The sequence below is a fragment of the Polypterus senegalus genome, chromosome 18 (genome assembly GCF_016835505.1).
Source record: "Polypterus senegalus isolate Bchr_013 chromosome 18, ASM1683550v1, whole genome shotgun sequence".
NCBI lineage: Eukaryota > Metazoa > Chordata > Cladistia > Polypteriformes > Polypteridae > Polypterus > Polypterus senegalus.
In genome coordinates, this window is record NC_053171.1 from 58224911 (window position 1) to 58248000 (window position 23090).

The 23090-nt window shown below is 39.4% G+C and overlaps 1 protein-coding gene across 1 annotated transcript in view; it reads right to left on the reverse strand.

The window, feature by feature from the left end:
• Nucleotides 1–23090, reverse strand: part of si:cabz01074946.1 (natural killer cell receptor 2B4) — a 38321-nt gene that overhangs the window by 7442 nt on the left and 7789 nt on the right. Inside the window, exon 2 of the mRNA XM_039741827.1 lies at nt 6322–6642. Within this exon, the coding sequence (XP_039597761.1) occupies nt 6322–6642 (321 nt within the window). The remainder of the gene's footprint in view (nt 1–6321; nt 6643–23090) is intronic.

The following is a 23090-nucleotide window of genomic DNA, read 5'->3' on the forward strand; positions in this document are numbered from 1 at the left end:
CCCATGAGCATGAAGGCATTTTTCTCTAGTAGTTATAATAGTGTTCTGTAGACCAGTGTTCTCAACAATTGGTATGCAGGGAGGCAGCACAAAAGAAAAAGTTGGGTGCAGCAAGCGAGAGTGAAGTGAGAAACAAAGAAACAAAAATGCAGTTACACATCAAGAAGTACATTGGGGCATGAATTTTAGTCCGGGATTGTATGTTATTTAAAAATCACAAATAATTTAACTTCATTAAGGAGAAGAATCTCGTTATTGTTTCAAGACAAAAATGGATTTCACTGTTGTCTCTTTTATATCATTAAAATACACCATTCATGCATGTTTTGAGTGAAATGTTGTGACCAATCAACTGTCGATTAGGGAAGTTTACATAAATGCTATACATCAAGAATAAAGGAACAGAAACTTCCTCAGTTTATTATAAACATGGCTATGGTTTCCATACAACAATCCATTTTCAGACAAACATATCCAGTTGATGTGGCTGGGAGTCGGTGCTACGCTGGGCACAAGACAGTACCCAGCCTTGAAGTGGATGCCAATCTCACACATTTATAATTTAGTAACAATTTCAAAATTTCCAACTTAGCCAGACATTTGTTAATGTTTTGAAGCACAAAGCAATATTCTCCAATCATTAAAACATGTAATGCCCAGTGGGGGCTGGGTGGTCTCATGGCCTCGGTACTCCTGCAGATTTTTTTTTCTCCAGCCCTCTGGAGTTTTTTTTTTTATTTTTCATTCCTCCTGGTCATTGGACCTTACTTTTTTCTTTGTAACTTAATATTGCCTAATCTTATTTTTATGTTTTTCTTTTTTTTTCTTCATCTTGTAAAGCACTTTGAGCTACATCATTTGTATGAAAACATGCTATATAAATAAATGTTGTTGTTGTAATGTGTTAACTGAAGTGTGTAATCTATGAGATGCATCAGAAAACATTACATTTTTACATTTAAAAAAATCAAAGTATTGTTAATTAGTATAACAACAACAATTTGATTGACACACATGTGATACATATTTGAATCGGACTGGAGCAAATGCATTGCCATATCTATTTAATTTCTACATTTACAGGTGATTCCCTCCAATTCAATGAATAATTCTGCATTAATGCACAGAAATACGTAAGCAACAGTAAAGTCTGATGAGTTATGTGAGTTAGCTTGAAAACAACAAAACAAATACTTTCATAGGAATTATAAGGATACAAATGTAGCCTTACAATTGTGACAAACCTAAAAAAAAAGACAGATAAATTTGTAAAATAAAAGAATCGGGAGTTTGTGACATTTTAAATTTGAATGAATTTTACTTGTCCATTAAATGTTCCTACATTCATTAATGCAGTCTCACAATGATAAATATCACGAACCTGACACATTGCTTTTCTGACAACTCTGATTTGAAAAGTGAATTTGATTCAAAGAAATTTAAGGAGCTTGTCTCAACTGAAAATTTCAGAGTTGCTTTGAATTTCTTGAATTCATATAGCAATGACATCATGATGTTTGAATTTCTAGTATTGGTTTTAAACAGTATTTATTTTTCATTTGGACAGAAACTGTAAGTGAATAAAATTAGTTTATTCACATAAGATAAATTGGGTATGATCTGATCATATCATTGTTTGTAATTCCCACATTGAAATCCTCTAAAGCAAATAAAATGCCCTCCATTTGCTGTCACCCTGGGTGGAAATCCTCCTCTCTGCCACACATGAAAGCCAGCTCTTAAATGTATATATTTTGGAAATTAAAAGTATGAAAATTGAAGGCAAATCTCTATTCCATATCAAACCATACTGTTGCTCATACATTAAAAACCTATTAAACAAATAGCTGTATGTAAGAAGAAATTAAAACACACATACATACAAACTATCTGTAATAGCTTGTTAACAGAATGGGTTGAAAGTAACAAATTGCAGTTGCTTAGTTACTGTACTTAAGTACATTTTTCACATACCTGTACTTTATTTAAGTAGATTCAGCTTTGGATAGCTTTGACTTTTACTTCACGAAATTTTACAGTAAATATCTCGACCTACTCCATTACATTTCTACATGGTGTTACGTTAGATTTTACAGTCACATGAACAGTTCCTTCCTTCTGAAGAGCTCTTCTCAGTGAATCATGGGAATCAATGAGTGAGCACAAACAAATCGATTCAGTTGAGTTCTACAACACATACGTGATGATATCAGCCTTTTTCGTTCAGAGCAGTGTTTATTAAATTTTGGGTAATTGACTTGTCTGTGATGGGTTGGCACATAATTGTTTGCTAAAATTAACCAGGTCTGTCCAAGGGCAAATTCTGTTTCCAGTGATATTCAGTATACTATTTGCAGTAGTGCAGCATGTGAAAAATGTTGTTGAGCTTTCGTTTCTGTGGCACTAAACTATTCCCATCTTCAATCTCACAACCAGTGAAACAATTGAACTGAGAAAACTGACAGCAAAGAAACTTATAAGAAAGGGAGAAAGAGAAGGAAATCACAGGCTAATTAGCTTTTGAAGTGAAGGGACTGCACCGCTCTTTTGAAATGTCAAAATGAAAAAAGCAGGTGTGGCTCAAGGATGTGACTATTTTTGGGATTTTGTGAAGGGCAAAACGATAGAGTGGGGTATACAGTATATAGAAAAAAATGAACAGACTATCACAAAATTCACAAAAGTATTCTATGTGTTGGTGCCGATTTTACATGTATTTTGCACCATTTCGGACTCTTGTGTTTGAGAGCTATTTTTGACTTTTAAAGAAAATAGGAGTATTTCCGGAAAAAAGTGACAATTGGAAAAAACAAATTATGACAAAATAGGAATTGCTCTATTATTGCTTTTAATGACATTGGTATTTTTGCTTCCGGATGTCAAATGAAAGTCGAATGTCAAGCTAAGTTTATCTTGCTGTATTTTATAAATGAAGTTTCAGTGGTCATGAACAACTGGTTGACCTGTCATTACATGTTCTCCTTTACAACATACATTGAATCAAAATCTGCAACTGAGGTGCAGAGAAGACTTTTTGCTAAGTTTAACATGCCTTGGTGAAAAAAGAATCCCTTCTTGTCTCACTTTTTTAAAGAAGTTTGGTAAACATCAATCTACTGACAGTGTGAAAGAACACAACACAGGGTGAAACAAGCAGTAGATATTCAGCACGATGTTAGTCAGTAGACTCAAACATTTCAAACTGGACTGTTCACCAAATTATTCAGCAAGATTTATTCTATCACTGGAATAATATATTTTTCAGGATTTTTTTTTAGCTTTTTTTTTGGTTAATTGATCTGGTAGAAAGTAACTATGGTATTTTAAACTATCTGTGAACTCATTTAGAAACATGTATTATTAATAGTAGAGCTCATTTGGAAAACATTATCTTTTTTAATATTGTTTAAGATGATGTAAATCAGATGTATTATGTTGCCATATGTTAAGTGACAAAGATAAATGACCTTTTATACCATGCTTTCAAAAACCATCACTTCCTTGTTCCACACCCCATGACATTATTTCTTTCAGCTTCACTAAAGCTTAAACTAAGCATTTCCACTGGCAGTGATACTCCTCATAAATCTTTTCCTATTCTGATAATATTTGTATTAGATTTAAGCCCTAGGTGCTCTCTGTATGCAGTGTGTCTTCTTCCCGTGTCCATATTTATTTTTTATTATGTAACCGTAGCATTATAAGCAGCTCATTACACAAAACAATTAATGCATGGAGGACCTAGCATCAACCCTGTAACATCTCAATTACAAAGCTGCAGTTCTCACCCTGCATCAGCCAAGCAGATATCTGTTAGACCGGCGCTTTTCCACCGTGAAACGCGCAAACACACATGCATGTAAACGTCTTTACCTCATATAGATTAACATTTGGGCTTCAGTTTTCACACATTGATAGCAACATCTAAATTGAACAATTTCTTTTTCTTCAGTTTTATTCTTGAATAAAAGCACATTTGTTTTATTGCACATTTTGTAAAACTGTTTATTTGATATTTGGACTTAAGTCTTCACATATTATATTCTTCACGTTAACATTTAGTTGTTATTACTGTAACATATGAAAATATTTTCTGTTTTAGATACGTGTTCAACATTTCTCGCCTCACATTACCTATCATCGTACATTTACACAGATCATTGTAGATGTTGAACACACATGAAATATATGTATTTCAAATGACGAGATATTATTTTTCTATACAATTCCACACAACTCACTCCCACATAAACAGACTTCAGCTGTGAGAATTTTGTGTCTGACTTCAGCTGCCTTGGTGGGGGATGGGATAGCAGGCTACCTTGCCTGCGGCCGATTGACATAAGTTGCAAAACAAAGACGCTATTGGTGTGCAATTAGCACAGTGATGAGTAGGTGCAAGTAAAATTAAGGCATAAACAACCAGATTCATGCAACAGGAGCACCACATGGATGATATGGATGAGAGTTAATCCTTTGGTGTCTTTTTTCATTAAAAACAAATTGACTACACAGTTATTTTGTCTCACTTTTTGTTTACTATTTATTCCATACAAAATATAAAAGTGATAACGTTATACTGTTCAATATTTGTCAAGAGCAAGCATTTGTGTTAAACATCAACCCACTACTTAACATCGTTTATACCTGATGAATTGTCCTGCGCTAGTAGACAGATATTGGTTATTAATCCACAAAATAACAAATATTATTTTACTAGCAGAATACCCGCGCTTCACAGCGGAGAAGTAGTGTGTTAAAGAAGTTATGAAAAAGAAAAGGAAAAATTTTAAAAATAACGTAACATGATTGTTAATGTAATTGTTTTGTCTTTGATATGAGTGTTGTTGTCATATCTATATATCTTTCTATATATATATATATATATCTATATCTATCTATGTCACTGTCGGAATATATAAAGTCAAAACTTGAATATATAAAGTCAGCGTCAGAATATATAAAGTCATCGCTGGAATATATAAAGTCAAAACCTGAATATATAAAGTCAGCGTCAAAATTTATAAAGTCATTCCTGATTATATAAAGTCAACATCGGAGTATATAAACTCACTCCTGAATATATAAAGTGAAAGTCAAAATCTATTGATTGAAACGACTCTGAACTGAACTAAGTTAACAAAAACGTATTCAGAAAAATAAATTAAAAAAACACTGTTCGGTTAATGTTTTGAAAATGATGCATGTGCCCTGCCCAGGATTGGTTCCTGCCTTGCGCCCAGTGTTGGCTGGGATTGTCTCCAGCAGACCCCCATGCCCCTGTGGTCGGATTCAACGTGTTGGGAAATGGATGGATATTCCAGCGCTGACTTTGTATGCATATATATGTATATATATGTGGATGTATATGTATATATACTGTATATATGTGTGTATATGTATATATGTTTATGTGTGTGTTTGTGTATATATATATATATATGTATATATATTGTGGAGCCGACCCGGACACAGACAGGCGGACATGTTGTAAATCACCACCACATGTTTATTATTTACACTATTTACAATTATCAGTGTCACTCAGACACAGTCACGTGCACCACAACCCCAATACACAGTCCTGGCCAATACTAAATGCCTTTCTTCAGGCCGCCTCCACACTCCTCTCGTGCCTCGTCCTTCTTCCACCCGACTCCAGCCTTTAATGAAAGGAGACAGCCCCTTTTATCCATGTCCCGGATAAGCTCCAGGTGTTCCCGACACTCCCCCATTGGCCATGTCCCAGCGTGGCGGAAGTGCTGGCTGTTCTCCCGGCCGCTCACCGGGTGTCCTCTTTAATCTCCCCCCCAGCACTTCCAGGTGTGGCGGAAGTGCTGAGGTAACAGGTCCCCAAGGCATTGGGGTGCCTCCTGGCGGTGACCACGGGCCCCTGCAGGGTGGGGCTTCCATGCCTTCAACCCATGGCCCCTAAAGCAACCAGGGCGGATGCCCCCACGTGATCCAGGGAGGGCACAGACCCACATCCGGTCCCTCACAGCGTCTCGGTTGGGTCGTGGCCCCTGGCATCCCTGACAATATATATAATATATATATACTGTATATATATATATATATATGACAGCAACACTCATGACAATGACAATGTCAATCATGTTACATTATTATTAAAATGTTTCCTTTTCTTTTTCATTACTTCTTTAACACACTACTTCTCCGCTGCGAAGCGCGGGTATTTTGCTAGTGCTACTATATAAGGCAGATTAAAAAATGCAGGAAACATAAGAATACAGTATAATGCATAGAGATTAGTTGGATGGGAGATACTGTCAGCGCTTTTCAATGTTAATAAATTCTTACCATAGACAATCAATGTAATTTCACTTTGGTGCTCAATGCTGCTCTGATTGAAAACAGACACATAATATGTCATGCTATCTTGTGTTCGCAGCTGCAAGATTTCCAGGGAGGCATTGTTGGTGTGAAGTTTCAGTCGATTCTCAAACTGTTCATATCGATTATCCCTGATTTTGCCAGATATTAACGTAGCAATCAGTGTCACATTTGAAAAAAGTGACCAATGGATTTCTGTAGGATGAAACTCAGACGGCACTCCAGAGGGTAACACCACAGAGTCGTTCACAATGGCAGTTATAGTTTTTCCATTTATAAAACGGAGACCTGTGGAGAGAGAAAAACAGAAAAAAAAACAATGGGAAGAATTTAGAATGACTGCACAAACTGAAATTTTAGCCTTTCATTGTTATTTACATAAGATGGAAGCTTGACACAATATTTAGCATTGCTCTTTCAGATGCTAGATTCACATCCCAGCTCAGACAATGGTGTTGTGCAGTCTGCACATTATCCTTTATGTAAATAAGTTTTATTTAGGAAGAAACATTCAAAATCTGCACAAAGTCAAGGAAGATTACACTAATGTTTAATCTATATAATAATGTGCTTCTAAAAGGATTTACCACTTGGTGGATTTTCACTACTTTAAAAGGATTTACCACTTGGTGGATTTTCACTACTTTATTTCTTTCAATTAAATAAAACTAATGGCATCAAATTTAACAGGTGTAAAACTTTTAGTGGTGGCTGCTGTCAAATTCTAAGCATATTTTTTGCATTTATAAATATTGTAAAGCTGGATGAGTGACACAGGCAAATGTCGATTCATGTATAGTTTTGCAAATGTTACCACGGAAACATTTAGAGTCAGAGAGCTGCTGTTCTTACATCCAACCAGTGTTTGGAACTGTGATAAAGAACAGAGAGAGCACATGCATTGAGCTGGTGTCAGCTTCACACAGGAGGATTTATTCTTGTTTAAAAGGACATATTTCAGGAATCAATAAAATCATTGTAACTAATGGCCTTCAGTTTAGTCCTATTCACAAAACATGGCCACAACACCCCTGACTTAAAACTATAAAAGTTTCTTTACATTAACAATCCAACAATTAATTTGTTTATGCTCATTTGACCTTTTAACTCAATCTGATATTGCAGTATCCCAGTAACACCTTCACTGACAAAATACTCATCTATGAACAGCTATTTGTATTTGGTTCATTATCAATGTACAGTATATTTATTGTATTCATAAAACACTATAACTAAATTTGTTTGTAACCAACTTAACAAAACAGGATTTTAATATAATTATTCTAACAATGTCTAATGGCTCTTTATTGTATTACAATATAATTTCTATTGTTCTGGTCTTCTCCTTTAACAAACACTTATTTTTTTCTATATCAAAGTCTGTCATCATCCAACCCACTATATCTTAACAGGGTCACACGGGTCTGCTGGAGCCAATCCCAGCCAACAGAGGGCACAAAGGCAGGAACAAACTCTGGGTAGGGCACCAACCCACCGCAGTCTATACCATTGTTTACCATTTAATGTTTACATTTTTTAAACTAATCTGCTATGCTTTTGCAGTGTCATCTATTTTTGAACGGTAACACATAAACAGAAAGAAAATGAAATCCTAAAAAAAACACCGAACAAAATCAATGTAACAGTATATATTTAACCCAGCAAAATCAGTGCAATAAGACTAACTGTTGTCTAATGTCTAAAAGAAACAATATTGAATTTTACATTTATAAAGCACCAAAATATTTCTTTGTTGTGTAAAGATTTTTGCTTTAGTGTCATTTGCAATCATCAAATCACCAGGGTCCTCATGTATAAACGGCATGCATGCACAAAAATGTTACGTAAAGCCACACACATTTTCACGTCAGGTCAAACCATAGCGTAGCAAGTTTTCAGCTCGGTTTTGCAAACTGGTGGCACCCAGTGTCAAAGCAGTGCTACTGTTCCTGGGTGGTTTCCCTTTATTTATTTGATTCACATCCCTGATGCAGCTTTATCAAATACATTGAAAATAGCCACATATTGTTTTTTAGTTTAAGGTATCTGATTGTAATCAACCTGTAACAATATAATGATTTATGGTATGGCCAAACTATTCCAAATACAATAGCTGCTTTATCATTGTTACTCTCAGTATTTTAACCCATTGTATCTGAGTGGGGAATCACAGCTATACAGCTGCTGATCGGAAAGCTCTATGGCAGATTGTGTCAAGTACGGAGAGAATTGTTGGGGTACAGCTTCTAGCACACGCTGCCTCAGCTATGCATATAGTCTCTTTGAACCTCTCCCATCGGCAAAAGCTTCAGAGCCTTTCCTGCATGAACCTCGTGGTTCAGAAAGTTTCATCCCAAGAGCTCTAAATGCACTCAATCAGTCCATCAAGTGCTCCTAGTAGAACTGTTTGTACTTTTTAGTACAATTTATTGTTGTTGTTATTTTACCCGTTTATAGGAAATTAAGTTTATTGAGGATTTACATATTGAATCTCACTGTACCAAACAATAGCAATAAGGGAATTCAATTCAATTCAACAGAAGAAAGAGCGTATTTACAGATGATGACGACTGGCTAAGTCGATTTAGATTTCCAGGCACTATCTTCTTGATATCATTTTTAAGATGAAATGCCATAAAGTATATACAGTGTAACAAGAAGAGACTCGAGGCAGGGCAAGATTTGGGGCAGCCACCCGTTTAATGCGGTTTCCTGGCTGCAAAAGCAAATGATTCATGTAGTCAAGTTTACACGACAGAGTCCAAAACAGAACTGCCTCCCAGAGCAAAGGCGGGAGGCTTTATAGGACGTTGGGCGGAAGTGATGTTGTCCTCGGGGCCGGGACCCGAAGTGATGTGTCCCGCTTCGAGGTGGTGGCTCCTGGTGGGATTTCCCGGGAAAGACCTGTAGGGAACTTAGAAAGAGTGTCAGTTTACGGGCAGATGTAAAATCAGTCCTTTCTAAGCCCTTCAGCTGTGTCCTATGCACACGTGTGTGACAAGACTCCCCCCTCAGCCCAGACCCGTCAGGTCGGGCGTCCTGCACCGAGAGGTCGTGGGCCCGGGAGAGGGCATCAGCGTTGGCATGAAGAGACCCCTGCCGATGAGTGAGCGAAAATTTGTACTGCTGCAGGTCAAGAAACCACCTCGTGACCCACGGATTCGACTCCCTGTGAAGGGCCATCCACTTCAGGGGTGCATGATCCGTCACCAGCGTGAACACCCGACCCAAGAGGTAGTACCGCAGCTGAGTCACCACCCATTTGATCACCAGGGCTTCCCTCTCCACCGCTGGATACCTGGTCTCCCAGTCCAACAGTTTCCGGCTCAGGTACATTATGGGGTGTTCAACACCGTCGACGCTTTGGCTTAACACGGCTCCCAAGCCTGTGTCCGAAGCGTCCGTCTGCAGGACAAATGGAAGAGAGAAGTTAGGGGAGATTAATACAGGTGCTGAAGTCAGAACCCTTTTCAAGTCACTGAATGCAGCCCCCGCTTTGTCAGTCCATACCACTATGTTAGGAGCTCTTTTCTTCGTCAAGTTGGTCAAGGGCGCTGCTCTTTCGGAGAAGCGAGGCACAAACCGGCGGTAGTACCCGGCCAAACCGAGAAAGGATTGGACCTGCCGCTTGTTCTGCGGACAGGGCCAGGTCAGTATGGCTTGTAACTTGGAACACTGTGGCCTCACAGTACCCCGGCCCACCAGGTAGCCCAAATATTTGGCTTCTCTCAATCCGAAGAAACATTTCTTGGGGTTGATTCGAAGCCCGGCCTCCCTTAATGCCCGCAATACTGCTGTGACCTACTGTATGTGTTCCTTCCATGTGCTGGAATAGATGACGATGTCATTCAGGTAGCCAGCACAAAACGAGTTATGGGGTCGGAGCACTTTGTCCACCAGACGCTGGAAAGTCGCAGGCGCCCCATGTAACCCGAATGGAAGGACACGATACTGCCAGTGTCCGCTAGGAGTGCTAAACGCGTTTTTTTCCTTCGCGGACTCCGTTAAAGGAACCTGCCAGTACCCCTTTGTCATGTCAAGTGTGGACAGGAATTTGGCTGGTCCCAGCCTCTCGAGGAGGTCATCCACACGAGGCATGGGATAAGCATCAAACCGGGAAACCTGGTTAAGCCGAGAGAAGTCATTGCAAAACCTCCAACTGCCGTCGGGCTTAGCAATCAAGACAATGGGACTGGACCAGGGACTACTACTCTCCTCGATCACTCCTAGTTCCAGCATTCGCTTGATTTCCAGTTCCACATCCGCTTTCTTTGCCTCCGGGAGTCTGTAGGGCCGCTCTCAGACGATCACCCCCGGGTCAGTGAATATGTCATGCGCAATCAGAGAGGTCCGACCGGGCTGTTCACTCACCACCTCTGGGACGGAACGGATAGCTGGTTCGAGCTCCTGCCTCTGTCGGGGAGACAGCTGCTCGCCGAAATTAAGGGAACTTACTTGAGCGAAGAGAGAGCGGGGCTGACCGGAGGAGGGATTGGGGTTCCTCTCCTTCCACGGTTTCAGCAGGTTTACATGATACAAGCGCTCGCTTGGTCGACAATTGAGTTGTTTCACCAAATAGTCGACCAAACCCTTCCTCTCCTTAATTTCATAAGGGCCAAGCCAATCGGCGAGCAACTTGGAGTGAGAAGTAGGCACCAACACCATGACGCGATCCCCCGGGCGGAACTCCCGGAGAGTCGTGCCACGGTCATAAAGGCGGGCCTGTGCTGCTTGCGCCTCCTCCATATGACTTTTTAGAATGGGTCTAATTGCATCAAATCTATCACGCAATTGGGCGATATATTCCAGAATATTTGTTGAGGGCAGTGCCTCTCCTTCCCAGCCCTCATTAAAGATATCTAATATACCCCGGGGCTGTCGTCCGTACAACAATTCAAATGGAGAGAAGCCCGTAGAGGCTTGGGGAACTTCCCGGTAGGCAAAGAGGAACGAGGGGGAGGAGTTGGTCCCAATTCCTCCCATCATCGCTGACCACCTTACGTAGCATCTGCTTGAGAGTTTGGTTAAATCTCTCTACTAACCCATCAGTTTGAGGATGATACACCGAGGTCTTTAAATGCTTTATCTTCAGTAACTTGGCAGTCTCCTTGAAGGTTTCCGAGGTAAAAGGCGTCCCTTGGTCCGTTAGGACTTCTCTAGGAACGCCCACTCGCGCAAAGACACCCACTAGTTCCGATTACTTTAGAAGTAGACGAGCGCAACGGAACGGCTTCCGGGTATCGGGTTGCATAATCCACAAGGACGAGTATATATTTATGTCCTCGGGCTGAGGGTTCTAGGGGTCCTACTATGTCGACCCCAATCCGGTCAAAAGGAATGTCAATCAGGGGGAGGGGGACAAGAGGAGCACGGTCCCTCCTGGGAATTTGCCACAGTTGACAATCCGGACAGGAAATGCAAAAGCGGAGAACCTCCTCATTAATCCCCGGCCAAAAAAAACGGAGCTTGATTCGCTTCAGTGTCTTGTCAGAGCCGAGGTGGCCTCCAAGAAGGTGGTAGTGTGCTAATTCGCAGACCTGCCGCCGGTAGGTTCGTGGGACTAGCAACAACTTCCGGACCTTCCCCTCATGCTCAGCGACCCGATATAACAAATCGTTATCAATGACGAAGCGAGATCAGGATGATTGGGAACAAGTCAAACAAAGTATTTTTTTAACACAATCCCTTCTTTTCAGGGGCTCAAATGTAATTGGACAAGTTAAATAACTGGAAATAAAATGTTCATTTCTAATACTTGATTGAAAACCCTTTGCTGGCCATGACAGCCTGAAGTCTTGAACTCATGGACATCATCAGATGCTGGGTTTCCTCCTTTTTAATGCTCTGCCAGGCCTTTACTGCAGCGGCTTTCAGTTGCTGTTTGTGGGCCTTTCTGTCCAAACTTTAGTCTTCAACAAGTGAAATGCATACTCATTTGGGTTAAGATCAGGTGACTGACTTGGCCATTCAAGAATTTTCCACTTTTTTGCTTTAATAAACTCCTGGGTTGCTTTGGCTGTATGTTTTGGGTCATTGTCCATCTGTATCATGAAACGCCACCCAATCAATTTGACTGCATTTAGCTGGATTTGAGCAGACAGTATGTCTCTGAACATCTCAGAATTCATTCGGCTGCTCCTGTCTTGTGTCACATCATCAATAAACACTAGTGTACCAGTGCCACTGGCAGCCATGCACGCCCAAGCCATCACACTGCCTCCACCGTGTTTTACAGATGATGTGGTATGCTTTGTATAATAAGCTGTTCCACTCCTTCTCCATACTTTTTTCTTGCCATCATTCTGGTACTGGTTGATCTTGGTTTCATCTGTCCAAAGAATGTTTTTCCAGAACTGTGCTGGCTTTTTTAGATGTTCTTTAGCAAAGTCCAATCTAGCCTTTCTATTTTTAAGTCTTATGAGTGGCTTGCACCTTGCAGTGCACCCTGTGTATTTACTTTCATGCAGTCTTCTCTTTATGGTAGACTTGGATATCGATATAGCTATCCCCTGGAGAGTGTTGTTCACTTGGTTGGCTGTTGTGAAGGGGTTTCTCTTCACCATCGAAATGATTCTGCAATCATCCACCACTGTTGTCTTCCCTTGGACATCTAGAAGGAGATTTACCATCAAACCCTTCCTAGATTTAAGGGCAAACACATGATCTTTATAAAATAAAATATTCATTGTTTTTCAAAACACTCTGCCACAAAGTAGATCACAAAAGACAAAAGTAAATGCCTATAACAAAGGTACTCCAATAGCAAACAAAGTCCCAATACAGTAATCCAGAGAATGATCAAAAAACAGAGCAGAAGGTCAAACATTCCACAAAATCACAAAACACAAGCAAAGTAAAACACCAAGCAAACTCACTGACTTCCTGAGCACATTCAAGTGATTCAATGTTGTATGTTTTTTCCTAAATACAACTCAGTTGGATGATGGATAATGTGATCCACTGTGGGAAACCCTCACCTGTATTCAATCCCTGGCAGTGATGGACCCCCTTTCACCCTGCTTTTGGGTAACCACCCAGAAAACACTAGGCACATAACAAAAGCTTATAAACAAAACAAGGAACAGTGTAAATAGTTAATAAAAGTAATATTAACATAAATAGATAACTCAACAATGGAAAAAAGGACATGAAACAAGGATTTGAATCTCAGACAAGAGGGCAACCCTGCCAGAAACATAGTAATTATGTTTAAGTTATATAACTCACTAGTGAGGTCTCTCCTGGAGTATTGTGTGCAGTGTTGATCTCCATATTACAAAAAAGACATAACACTAGGTGTAGTCCAAATGAGAGGGACTAAACTGATTCTGGAACTGAGAGGTACTGTATGAGCTATAAAAGAGACAAACCTTTTCAGTTTAAGCAAATGGAATGAAGGTCTCTAAGAACAAGAAAGAATACATGTGTGTGAATGAGAGGGGAGGTCAGTGGAATGATGAGGATGCAAGGAGTAGAGTTGGCGAAGGTAGATGAGTTTAAATACCTGGGATCAACAGTACAGAGTAAAGGGGATTGTGGAAGACAGGTGAAAAAGAGAGTGCAGGCAGGGTGGAATGGGTGGAGAAGAGTGTCAGGTGTAATTTGTGACAGACAGGTATCAGAAAAAGTTAAAGGGAAGGTCTACAGGATGGTAGTGAGACCAGCTATGTTATATGGGTTGGAGACAGTGGCTCTGACCAGAAAGCAGGAAACAGAGCTGGAGGTGGCAAAGTTAAAGATGCTAAGAATTGTATTGGGTGTGATGAGGATGGACAGGATTAGAAATGAGGACATTAGAGGGTCAGCTCAGGTTGGACAGTTGAGAGACAAAGTCAGAGAGGCTAGATTGAGTTGGTTTAGACATGTGCAGAGGAGAAATGCTGGGTATATTGGAAAAAGATATTCAGGACTAGCAAAATACCCGCGCTTCGCAGCGGAGAAGTAGTGTGTTAAAGAAGTAATGAAAAAGAAAAGGAAACATTTTAAAAATAACGTAACATGATTGTCAAAGTAATTGTTTTGTCACTGTTGTGAGTGATGAGTGTTGCTGTCATATATATATATATATATATATATATATACATATATACATACTGTACATACACACACACACATATAAATATATATATATATACACATCCATACATATACACATATAGACATATACACATATATATATACACACACACATATATACATACATATATATATACATATATACATACTGTCAGGGATGCCAGGGGCAACGACCCGGCCGGGACGCCGTGAGGGACGGATGTGGGTCTAAGCCCACCCTGGATCACGTAGGGACCGCGTTCCTGGTTGCTCTGGGGGCCACGGGTACAGGAAGTGCTGGGGGGAAGAATTAGGACGGCGCCGGGAGAGCTGCCGGGAGGACAGCCGGCACTTCCGCCACGCTGGGGCGTGGCCAGAGGAGGAATGCCGGGAACACCTAGGGCTCATCCGGGGACTGTTTAAAAGGGGCCGTCTCCATTCATTCAGTGCTAGAGTCGGGTGGAAGGAGGACAAGGCAGAAGAGAGTGGAGGTGGCCCAAAAAGAAGGCATTGTGGCCAGGACTGAGTGTCATTTTGGGGTTTGTGCACTTTATGGACTTTGGATTGGGTCTAAGTGACCATTATTATATTTGTAAATATTGTAAATAAACGTCTGGAGGTATTTTAACAACATGTCCACCTGTCTGTGTCCGGGCCACGTCCACAATACATATATATATATATATACATATATATATATATACATATCTACATATATACACATACATACATACACACATATATACACACAAATACATATATATACATAAACACACACATTTATAAACATATATATACATATACATACATATCTACATATATACACACACACAAACACTCACATATATATATATATATATATATATATATATATATATATATATATATATATATATATATATATATATTAAAAACAATCCAAAAAAATTTTTTTTGAGGTGCAACCTGGTGGCATTGGATGGTCCAAAACATAATGTTCTATGTTCTATGTTCTATTGGATTTAGGTAAGGAAAGTGTGGTGGCCAGTCAATGGTATCAATTCCTTCATCCTCCAGGAACTGCCTGCATACTCTCACCACATGAGGCCAGGAATTGTCGTGCACCAGGAGCCACTGTACTAGCATAGGGTCTGACAATGGGTCCAAGGATTTCATCCTGATACCTAATGGCAGCCAAGGTGCCTTTGTCAAGCCTGTAGCGGTCTGTGTGACCCTCCATGGATATGCCTCCCCAGACAATCATTAACCCACCACCAAACTGCTCATGCTGAATGATGTTACAGGCAGCATAATGTTCTCCATGGCTTCTCCAGACCCTTTCACTTCTGTCACGTGCTCAGGGTGAACCTGCTCTCATCTGTAAAAAGCACAGGGCACCAGTGGTGCATCTGCCAATTCTGGTATTCTATGGCGAATGCCAATCGAGCTGCATGCTGCTGGGCAGTGAGCTCAGGGCCCATTAGAGGACATTGGGCCATTGGATCACCCTCATGAAGTCTTTCTGGTTGTTTGGTCAGAGACATTCACACCAGTGGCCTGCTGGAGGTCAATTTGTAGGGCTCTGGCAGTGCTCATCCTGTTCCTCCTTGCCCAAAGGAGCAGATACTGGTCTTGCTGATGGGTTATGGACCTTCTATGGCCCTCTCCAGCTCTCCTAGAGTAACTGCTTGTCTCCTAGAATCTCCTCCATGCCCTTGAGACTGTGCAGGGAGACAGCAAACCTTCTGGCAATGACATGTATTGATGTGCCATCCTGGAGAAGTTGGACTACCTGTGCAACCTCTGTAGGGTCCAGGTATCACCTCGTGCTACCAGTAGTGACACTGACTGTAGCCAAATGCAAAACTAGTGAAGAAACAGTCAGAAAAGATGAGGAGGGAAAAATGTCAGTGGCCTCCACCTGTTAAACCATTCCTGTTTTGGGGGTCATCTCATTGTTGCCCCTCTAGTGCATCTGTTGTTAATTTCATTAACACCACAGCAGCTGAAACTGATTAACAACCCCCTCTGCTACTTAACTGACCAGATTAATATCCCATAAGTTTCATTGACTTTATGCTATACTCTGATTAAAAAGAGTTCCTTTAATTCTTTTGAGCAGTATATATACATATATATACACATACATACACTCTTTGGGGTGCGAGCAACTGTTGCTGGGGGTTGCAGAATGCATCAAGGAAGAAAAATGAAAAACATTATTTGTACAAAATCTTTATTTATCCATTCCTAAATAATTAAATGGGCAGCCTATTTTGTATCAGTGCAATACGCTGTTTGTTAAAACGTATGACTCCCGCTCTTACGTGCAAGTCTGCATGGATATTATGAACTATCGTATCTGTTCAAGTTCTATTTAAATTTTAAATAGAAGGAATTTTTATTTAGTCGACAGAAATATCTTTGGTAGGAATGTAAGTTAAATGTAGGCATCATTGCATAAATTTTTCTTCACCATACAAATGTAAAGAGTAAATTCACCTTACATTCCAACCAAATGCAAACTCAGTTTATCAGCAAAGTGCGTATTTGGGAACACCGTTGTGCCGGCTTGGTTCAACATTACTTGGTAACAGGGAAAGTGGGGCAAGTTGCACTGGTGCATTTGTGTCTCCCATAAAAGCAGCTTCACTTGAAATCACTGCTGAAGTGTCAGATTCTTCTTTAACTCTTCTGCTTTCTGTATTTTCTGCATTGCATTCAGGTCTTTCAGGTTATCCTGATGTTTTGCCTCATAGTGCCATCTTAGATTAAATTCTGTAATTACAGCCACATTAGCTCCACAAATGAGACACACGGGTTTACCGGCAATGTCAGTAACCATATATTCAGCCTCCCATCGGTTTTTAAAGGCTCTATTTTCAGAATCAACTTTTCTCTTCGGCATCGTGTGGGCTAGCTTCGCAATAACTTGCAGCTTCATAAGCTAGACTTGATTAACGCGGTAAGTGTTCGGCATGGCAGCTGAAGCGCTGCATTATGGGATCTGTAGTTTATTGTGTTACCAGCGCTTCATATCCCCGGGCCATTAATAACAATAATACAGTATATAAAATGATCTCGCAGGCCGGATATAATTACACGCGGTCCGGATGTGGCCCCCGGGCCTTGAGTTTGACACATATGGACTAAATAGAACTTGAAAAGATATATTTTTTCGAATGTGATCGCACAATTTAGAAGTTTTAGAAGTTTTAGAATTAGTGATGACTCAGTGAGTGAGTGAGTCAGTGAGGGCTTTGCCTTTTATTAGTATAGATAGAGCTGCCAGGGAAGAGGAAAACAGAAAGGCCTAAGAGAAGGTTTATGGATGTGGTGAGAGAGGACATGCAGGTGATGGGTGTGACAGAGCAAGATGCAGAGGACAGAAAGATAAGGAATAAGATGATCTGCTGTTGCAACCCCTAATAGGAGCAGCCGAAAGAAGAGAAGAAGAAGACTGTAGATCTCAGTTGTTTCTTTAAAACAAATGTGCAAGTAGAAAACAGGAACATGGTTGTTAACTTGTTTAGGGCAGACTTTGCACATATTTTACAAAGTTTTTGCAAATTTGTAAAGAACAATAGACACATGGAATTAATTACCAAGTAGTCTGATGTACAGCAGGACTTTATGGACCTTCAAATGTTAACTTGATGTTATTTTAGATAATTTATTTGAATAGGATGAATGAACTTCATAGGCTGAGTGGTCTTATCACAATTTTTGTGAAACCCCCTTTTTTAACTCATGCTCTTGCTCATTTGCATTAATACTGGTATAACACTTTAAATCTTCCAGCAGATGCAATAATGAAACACTCATTTGTCTCATTTTGTCTGTTTTAGATGTTGAGTTTGAATTGAATGTTAAATAGAACAAAACTTTTGCCACCAGTAAGAACATAAAAGAAGCATTGCAAGTTCAGAGTTTTTAGAAAGGCAAGTTTCACTGATAGGAACAGCTGTGTTTTGTGATGTTATAAGGTCCTTAAATCACTGAGTTTTAGGAAATTCTGTTAAGTGCTGCTTTTGCAAGTTGTGGTGGGTGAGGGATTTGCAGGCAATCTGCTTGTAAGTGATTGCACAAGAGTCGTTCACTTTTACACACACTCTGGCTGAATATGAAGCTGTTGTTTCTGATGTAATTTATAGGTGACATTAAGCTACTACTTAAATACTCTATTTTTGACATCAGAGCTGAAAATATCAGAGACGAGTACAGGTTTAAGAAGAATAAGCAACCACTCCCCACTTCCAGAAAGGAAGCTTGGGGAATGAGACACATGTCTTAAATGTATGTACCCAGACAAATGACAGGGAGAGGGACAGGAACACTAAAAAAGTAAGATTTATAAAGTCATATGATGAACTGACTAGGAAGAGAGTAAACCACATGCTGACCTCATCAGCACTAAGAAAGCAAGACCAGATAGAGTGTACATTGAGAGCATACAAAAAAAGAGAGAACACATTTTGAGCACACAGAGAACTGACCAGAGAATATAAATTGTAACTACATTTTATTATTATTATTATAATTATTATTATTATTATTATTATTATTATTATTATTATTATTATATGTCTTATCTGTTCATTTTTTAAATTTTTTTGTGTATGTTAAAAGGCCAGGCTACCTTCCCATCACTGTCAAGGTACTGCCCTCAGCCCTATAAAGGTACATATGCAGTAGTATGCAGTAGCGCTGGTGAGTTCTTATGATTTTTTATTGTGATTACTATTATTATTGTGATTTGTAGATTTATTGGATATTTTTACCTCTTGTTCTGTTTTTTAACCTCTCTTGTATTTGTGTATATGGACATGTTTGTCACAAAACTGACGATTTTCTTGAAAAGCAACTCCTTTTGTACTTTTTATGCTCTTCAGATCTTTTGTGCTGTGGAGCATTTTTACATAAAATAAATCTTTTTTTATTTTATGAAGATTTTTCATCTGCCTTTTAAGTTTTAACAAGCCAAAGGTTAACAGATCCTTCCACTTGTCTGGCTGTTTGCTACTGCTTTTGAGACTTTCTGCTAAGCTATACCAAGGTCAAGATATTTATGCACTGCCTGAAACTACACTTCTTTTTCAATCAGGTTGTATGGTTTTGAAAGTCACATTCTATTTGCTTTTGTTTAAAACTGATTAAAACTTATTAACTGTGCTTTCCTGTTTATATGTTTTGTTCAATTGTTTTCTCCAGGGAGTTGGGAAAATGAATCCTTTTCTCAGCAAGGTCAATCATGGTGTAAAAAATAAGCAACAGTGACAGTCATTTCTTGGCAAAGCCAGAAGCTAGTGTGAACCATATATGCTTTGTGGCAAGCGGCTGGGGGTGGTACCCATCCAGGATGCCCAGAAGGACCGGAGGAGGGCTTACACCTCGAGGGGGTGACCGCCCTGGTGGCTTTAGGGACCATGGGAACAGAGCTTAGAAGCTCAATCCTACAGGGGCCAGTGGTCTTCGCCAGGGGGCGCCCTGATACCTGTGGAGCCCTGGCCATCAGCACTTCTGCCAAACCCAGAAGTGCTGGGGGGAAGAAGACCAGGGAGACCCGGAGTGATTCATTGGAAGGCACTTGGAGCATGTCCGGGTGATTATAAAAGGGGCGCCTCCCTCCATTCGATGGCTGGAGTCGAGTGGAAGTGGACGGAGCTCAGAGTACAGAATTGGAGGCGGTCAGAAGAGAGAGAGTGGCATTTGGAGAAGCCAGGACTTTGGGGTGATTGGTGCTGTGACACTGGGGTGTGTGCTGTTTCATTGTATTGAAAATGAATAAACGTGTGTTGGTTGGTGAAACATCGGTGTCCGCCTGTCTGTGTCTGGGATGCTTCCCACAGCCTATATCCCAATAGGTTTGTAAGTGTATGAGTAGAGAAACTGGAGTGGCAACAGAGGTGTAATGTAAAACAAGGTGTCCCAAAAGCCTTTCCCATTATAAAACACAACTAATATGCCTTCACTTATTTATAAACTGAAATTCTGTAAGGGATCACCTGTTTTTTCTAAAATCTCCCTTGCTGCCTGGAGATCAGTGAATGGAAGCTTTCAAAGTTTCCCAAAGCTCTTGTTACACCACATTCAGTACCGGTGCCAAGTTGATCATTTATGCAAAATCTTCACCCTTTTTGGTTCACTCTCACTAGAACTAGAATGCATAATTCTGTCACTGGCAATTGCAGAAGAACTTATCACTATTTTAACATGAAATTTAATGTCAGTAAATGTAAAGTATTACACGTAGGAAGTAAAAATGTTAGGTCTGAATACGCAAAAAGGTCTGAAAATCAAAAGTACGCCTTATGAAAAGGATTTAGGAGTCACAGTGGAATCGACGCTAACAACTTCCAATCGGTGCTCTGAAGCCATTAAGAAGGTTAACAGAATATTAGGTTATGCGTGGAGTACATGTTCAAGGAGGTTATGCTGAAGCTTTATAATGCACTGATGGAGCCTCATCTGGAGTACTCTGTGCAGTTTTTGTTTCCAGGCTATAAGGACTTAGCAGTGGTGGAAAAATTCCAGTGAAGAGCAACTAGGCTGATTCCAGGGCTACTGGGGATGAATTATGAGGACCCTGAGCTGTTAGGCTGTACAGAAGTCTGTTAGTGCTTGTGTGTTACCTTGGGCAAAGGCATTGACTAAATACAGTCATCACTCGTTATAGGAATCTGATCTTCTCCTGAAAATGGATTGCAAAATTAAAAATTTGGTGAGAAAAAACTATTCACCAATATTTTGAATAGAGAAAAATAATAATGCATTTCCAGCCAATCAGAAACCCCTAACCAATTTCCCCAAAATTTCTTAAAAATTTATATCATCATCAGCTCATGATTTCACCATGATATAAAACAAGTCAATTATCTAAATAAGAAACATTTCATGAGAATGTTTCTATACACTTGTCTATATTCTGGATCCAAGTAAGAAACTGGGTCTTGACTGCACTAATGTGGAGCAAAGGCTTGCTTTACAGACTGACAAGCATGGTGGGCTCGTCCCACAGCAAAAGTTCTGGGTTAAAAAAGAAAGAAAAAATGCACTTGCTTTTCATTTGCTTTCATTTTTTTCCCCCGTTAAGAAATTTTTTTTTCAAAATTACTTAGATATATAATGGTAAATCCAACCACTACAAAAGTGCATTGTAACAAAACAAACAATGGTACAAGACTAGTAGGGGATGGCTCAGTGTGTAGACACTGACAGCAGTATGAGTGTTTAGAAAAGTACACTAGCATAGGCCATTGAATGGAATGGGTTTTACAGTGAGAAAAAATTTCCAGATACTGTACTCAGCATGTGGTATAGAAAACAAAAGCTGTTATAGTGAAAAAAAGGATAACTGTGTATTTAATAATAATAATAATAATAATAATAATAATAATAATAGTAATAATAAAAATACATGTTAATAATACTTTATTGGTCAGTAGTTATATTGATGTTGGAAGGCAATGTCTATACCATCATGAGGATTTACTAAGTTATTCTAGTGTTTTTCTACACTCATTTTGTGGGTCTTTTTTAATTACAAAGATAAAGGGGGCTGGCAGATATCAACTCTATGTGGAATGCCTTAAATTTATAAGTGGACCTAACAAGTACATTTTTGATATGAGAGTGAAAAATTGGGCAATACAAGTATGCTTTACACATGTGGTGATGGGGTTAGAAGTGAAAGAACACTGGAGCTATGACCCAGCAGTATTAACTAATGTGCAATTCTATTTTGTAAGTATTGCTTCATTTTATTTGCAGAAAATGAGAGCTTCTAGCTGTATCATCTCCACTTTTGTCTATAGTTTATCCCAATGTTTTTCTAAAGTATCATTGTGCCCTCACACTTTCAATTGATACTACTGATACTGTAAAAAAAAATGTACTGGTACGTTTTCTGAATTCTGGCATCATTTGATACTAAAGTATTGGTTAATGTAACATCCCCAGTTCAGTGAATTTTCTATTTCAACCTAAAGTTTAAGTGCAAAAGTAACATGAGTAACACATTCGCTTTCCTTAATTCTAAAAGTATCACAAATAAAACAAGGAAGTTTGAGTTGTATATAGTTGAATATAATTAGGATATCATAGCAATAATAGAGACCTGGCTAAATAGAAAAGATGGCAAGGAGTATAATATAGAGGGATACACATTTTGGATGGATAAACAGAACAGAAAAAAAGGAGGGGTTGCCATTTATTTCAACCATAATTTGAATGCATCTCTCCTTCAGTTGGATGATGAACAACATCTTAGTGAGGACACCCAGATTTGTCTGGAAAAGCTCAGGAAAGAATCTTTATTTTAGGAGTGTGCTCTAGACCTTTCAATGCACACAGTTATTTTAATGTGCATATTTTTAGTAATATTAAAAAGGCAAGTTTGCAGATGGATATATTAGTCATGGAGGGCTTAAACTACCACAACATTAACTGAGCTAACTGTGCAAATAGTAGAGTACAACAGCAAAAATTTTTAGTCGTAGTCATTGACTGTTTTTTAACACAGTATGTTAAAGCACCAATATAAATGGGGTTGGGGATGGATGATTAGCCTGTCTACATTTTGTAATAATCAGGACAGAATTAATGTTGTAGAAGAAATTCAGCTGCTAGAGTGAAGTGATCATAACATGATATAGATGATGTGTTTTGGAAGAGCTCAAATGCAAAGATAAAAACTATTAAAT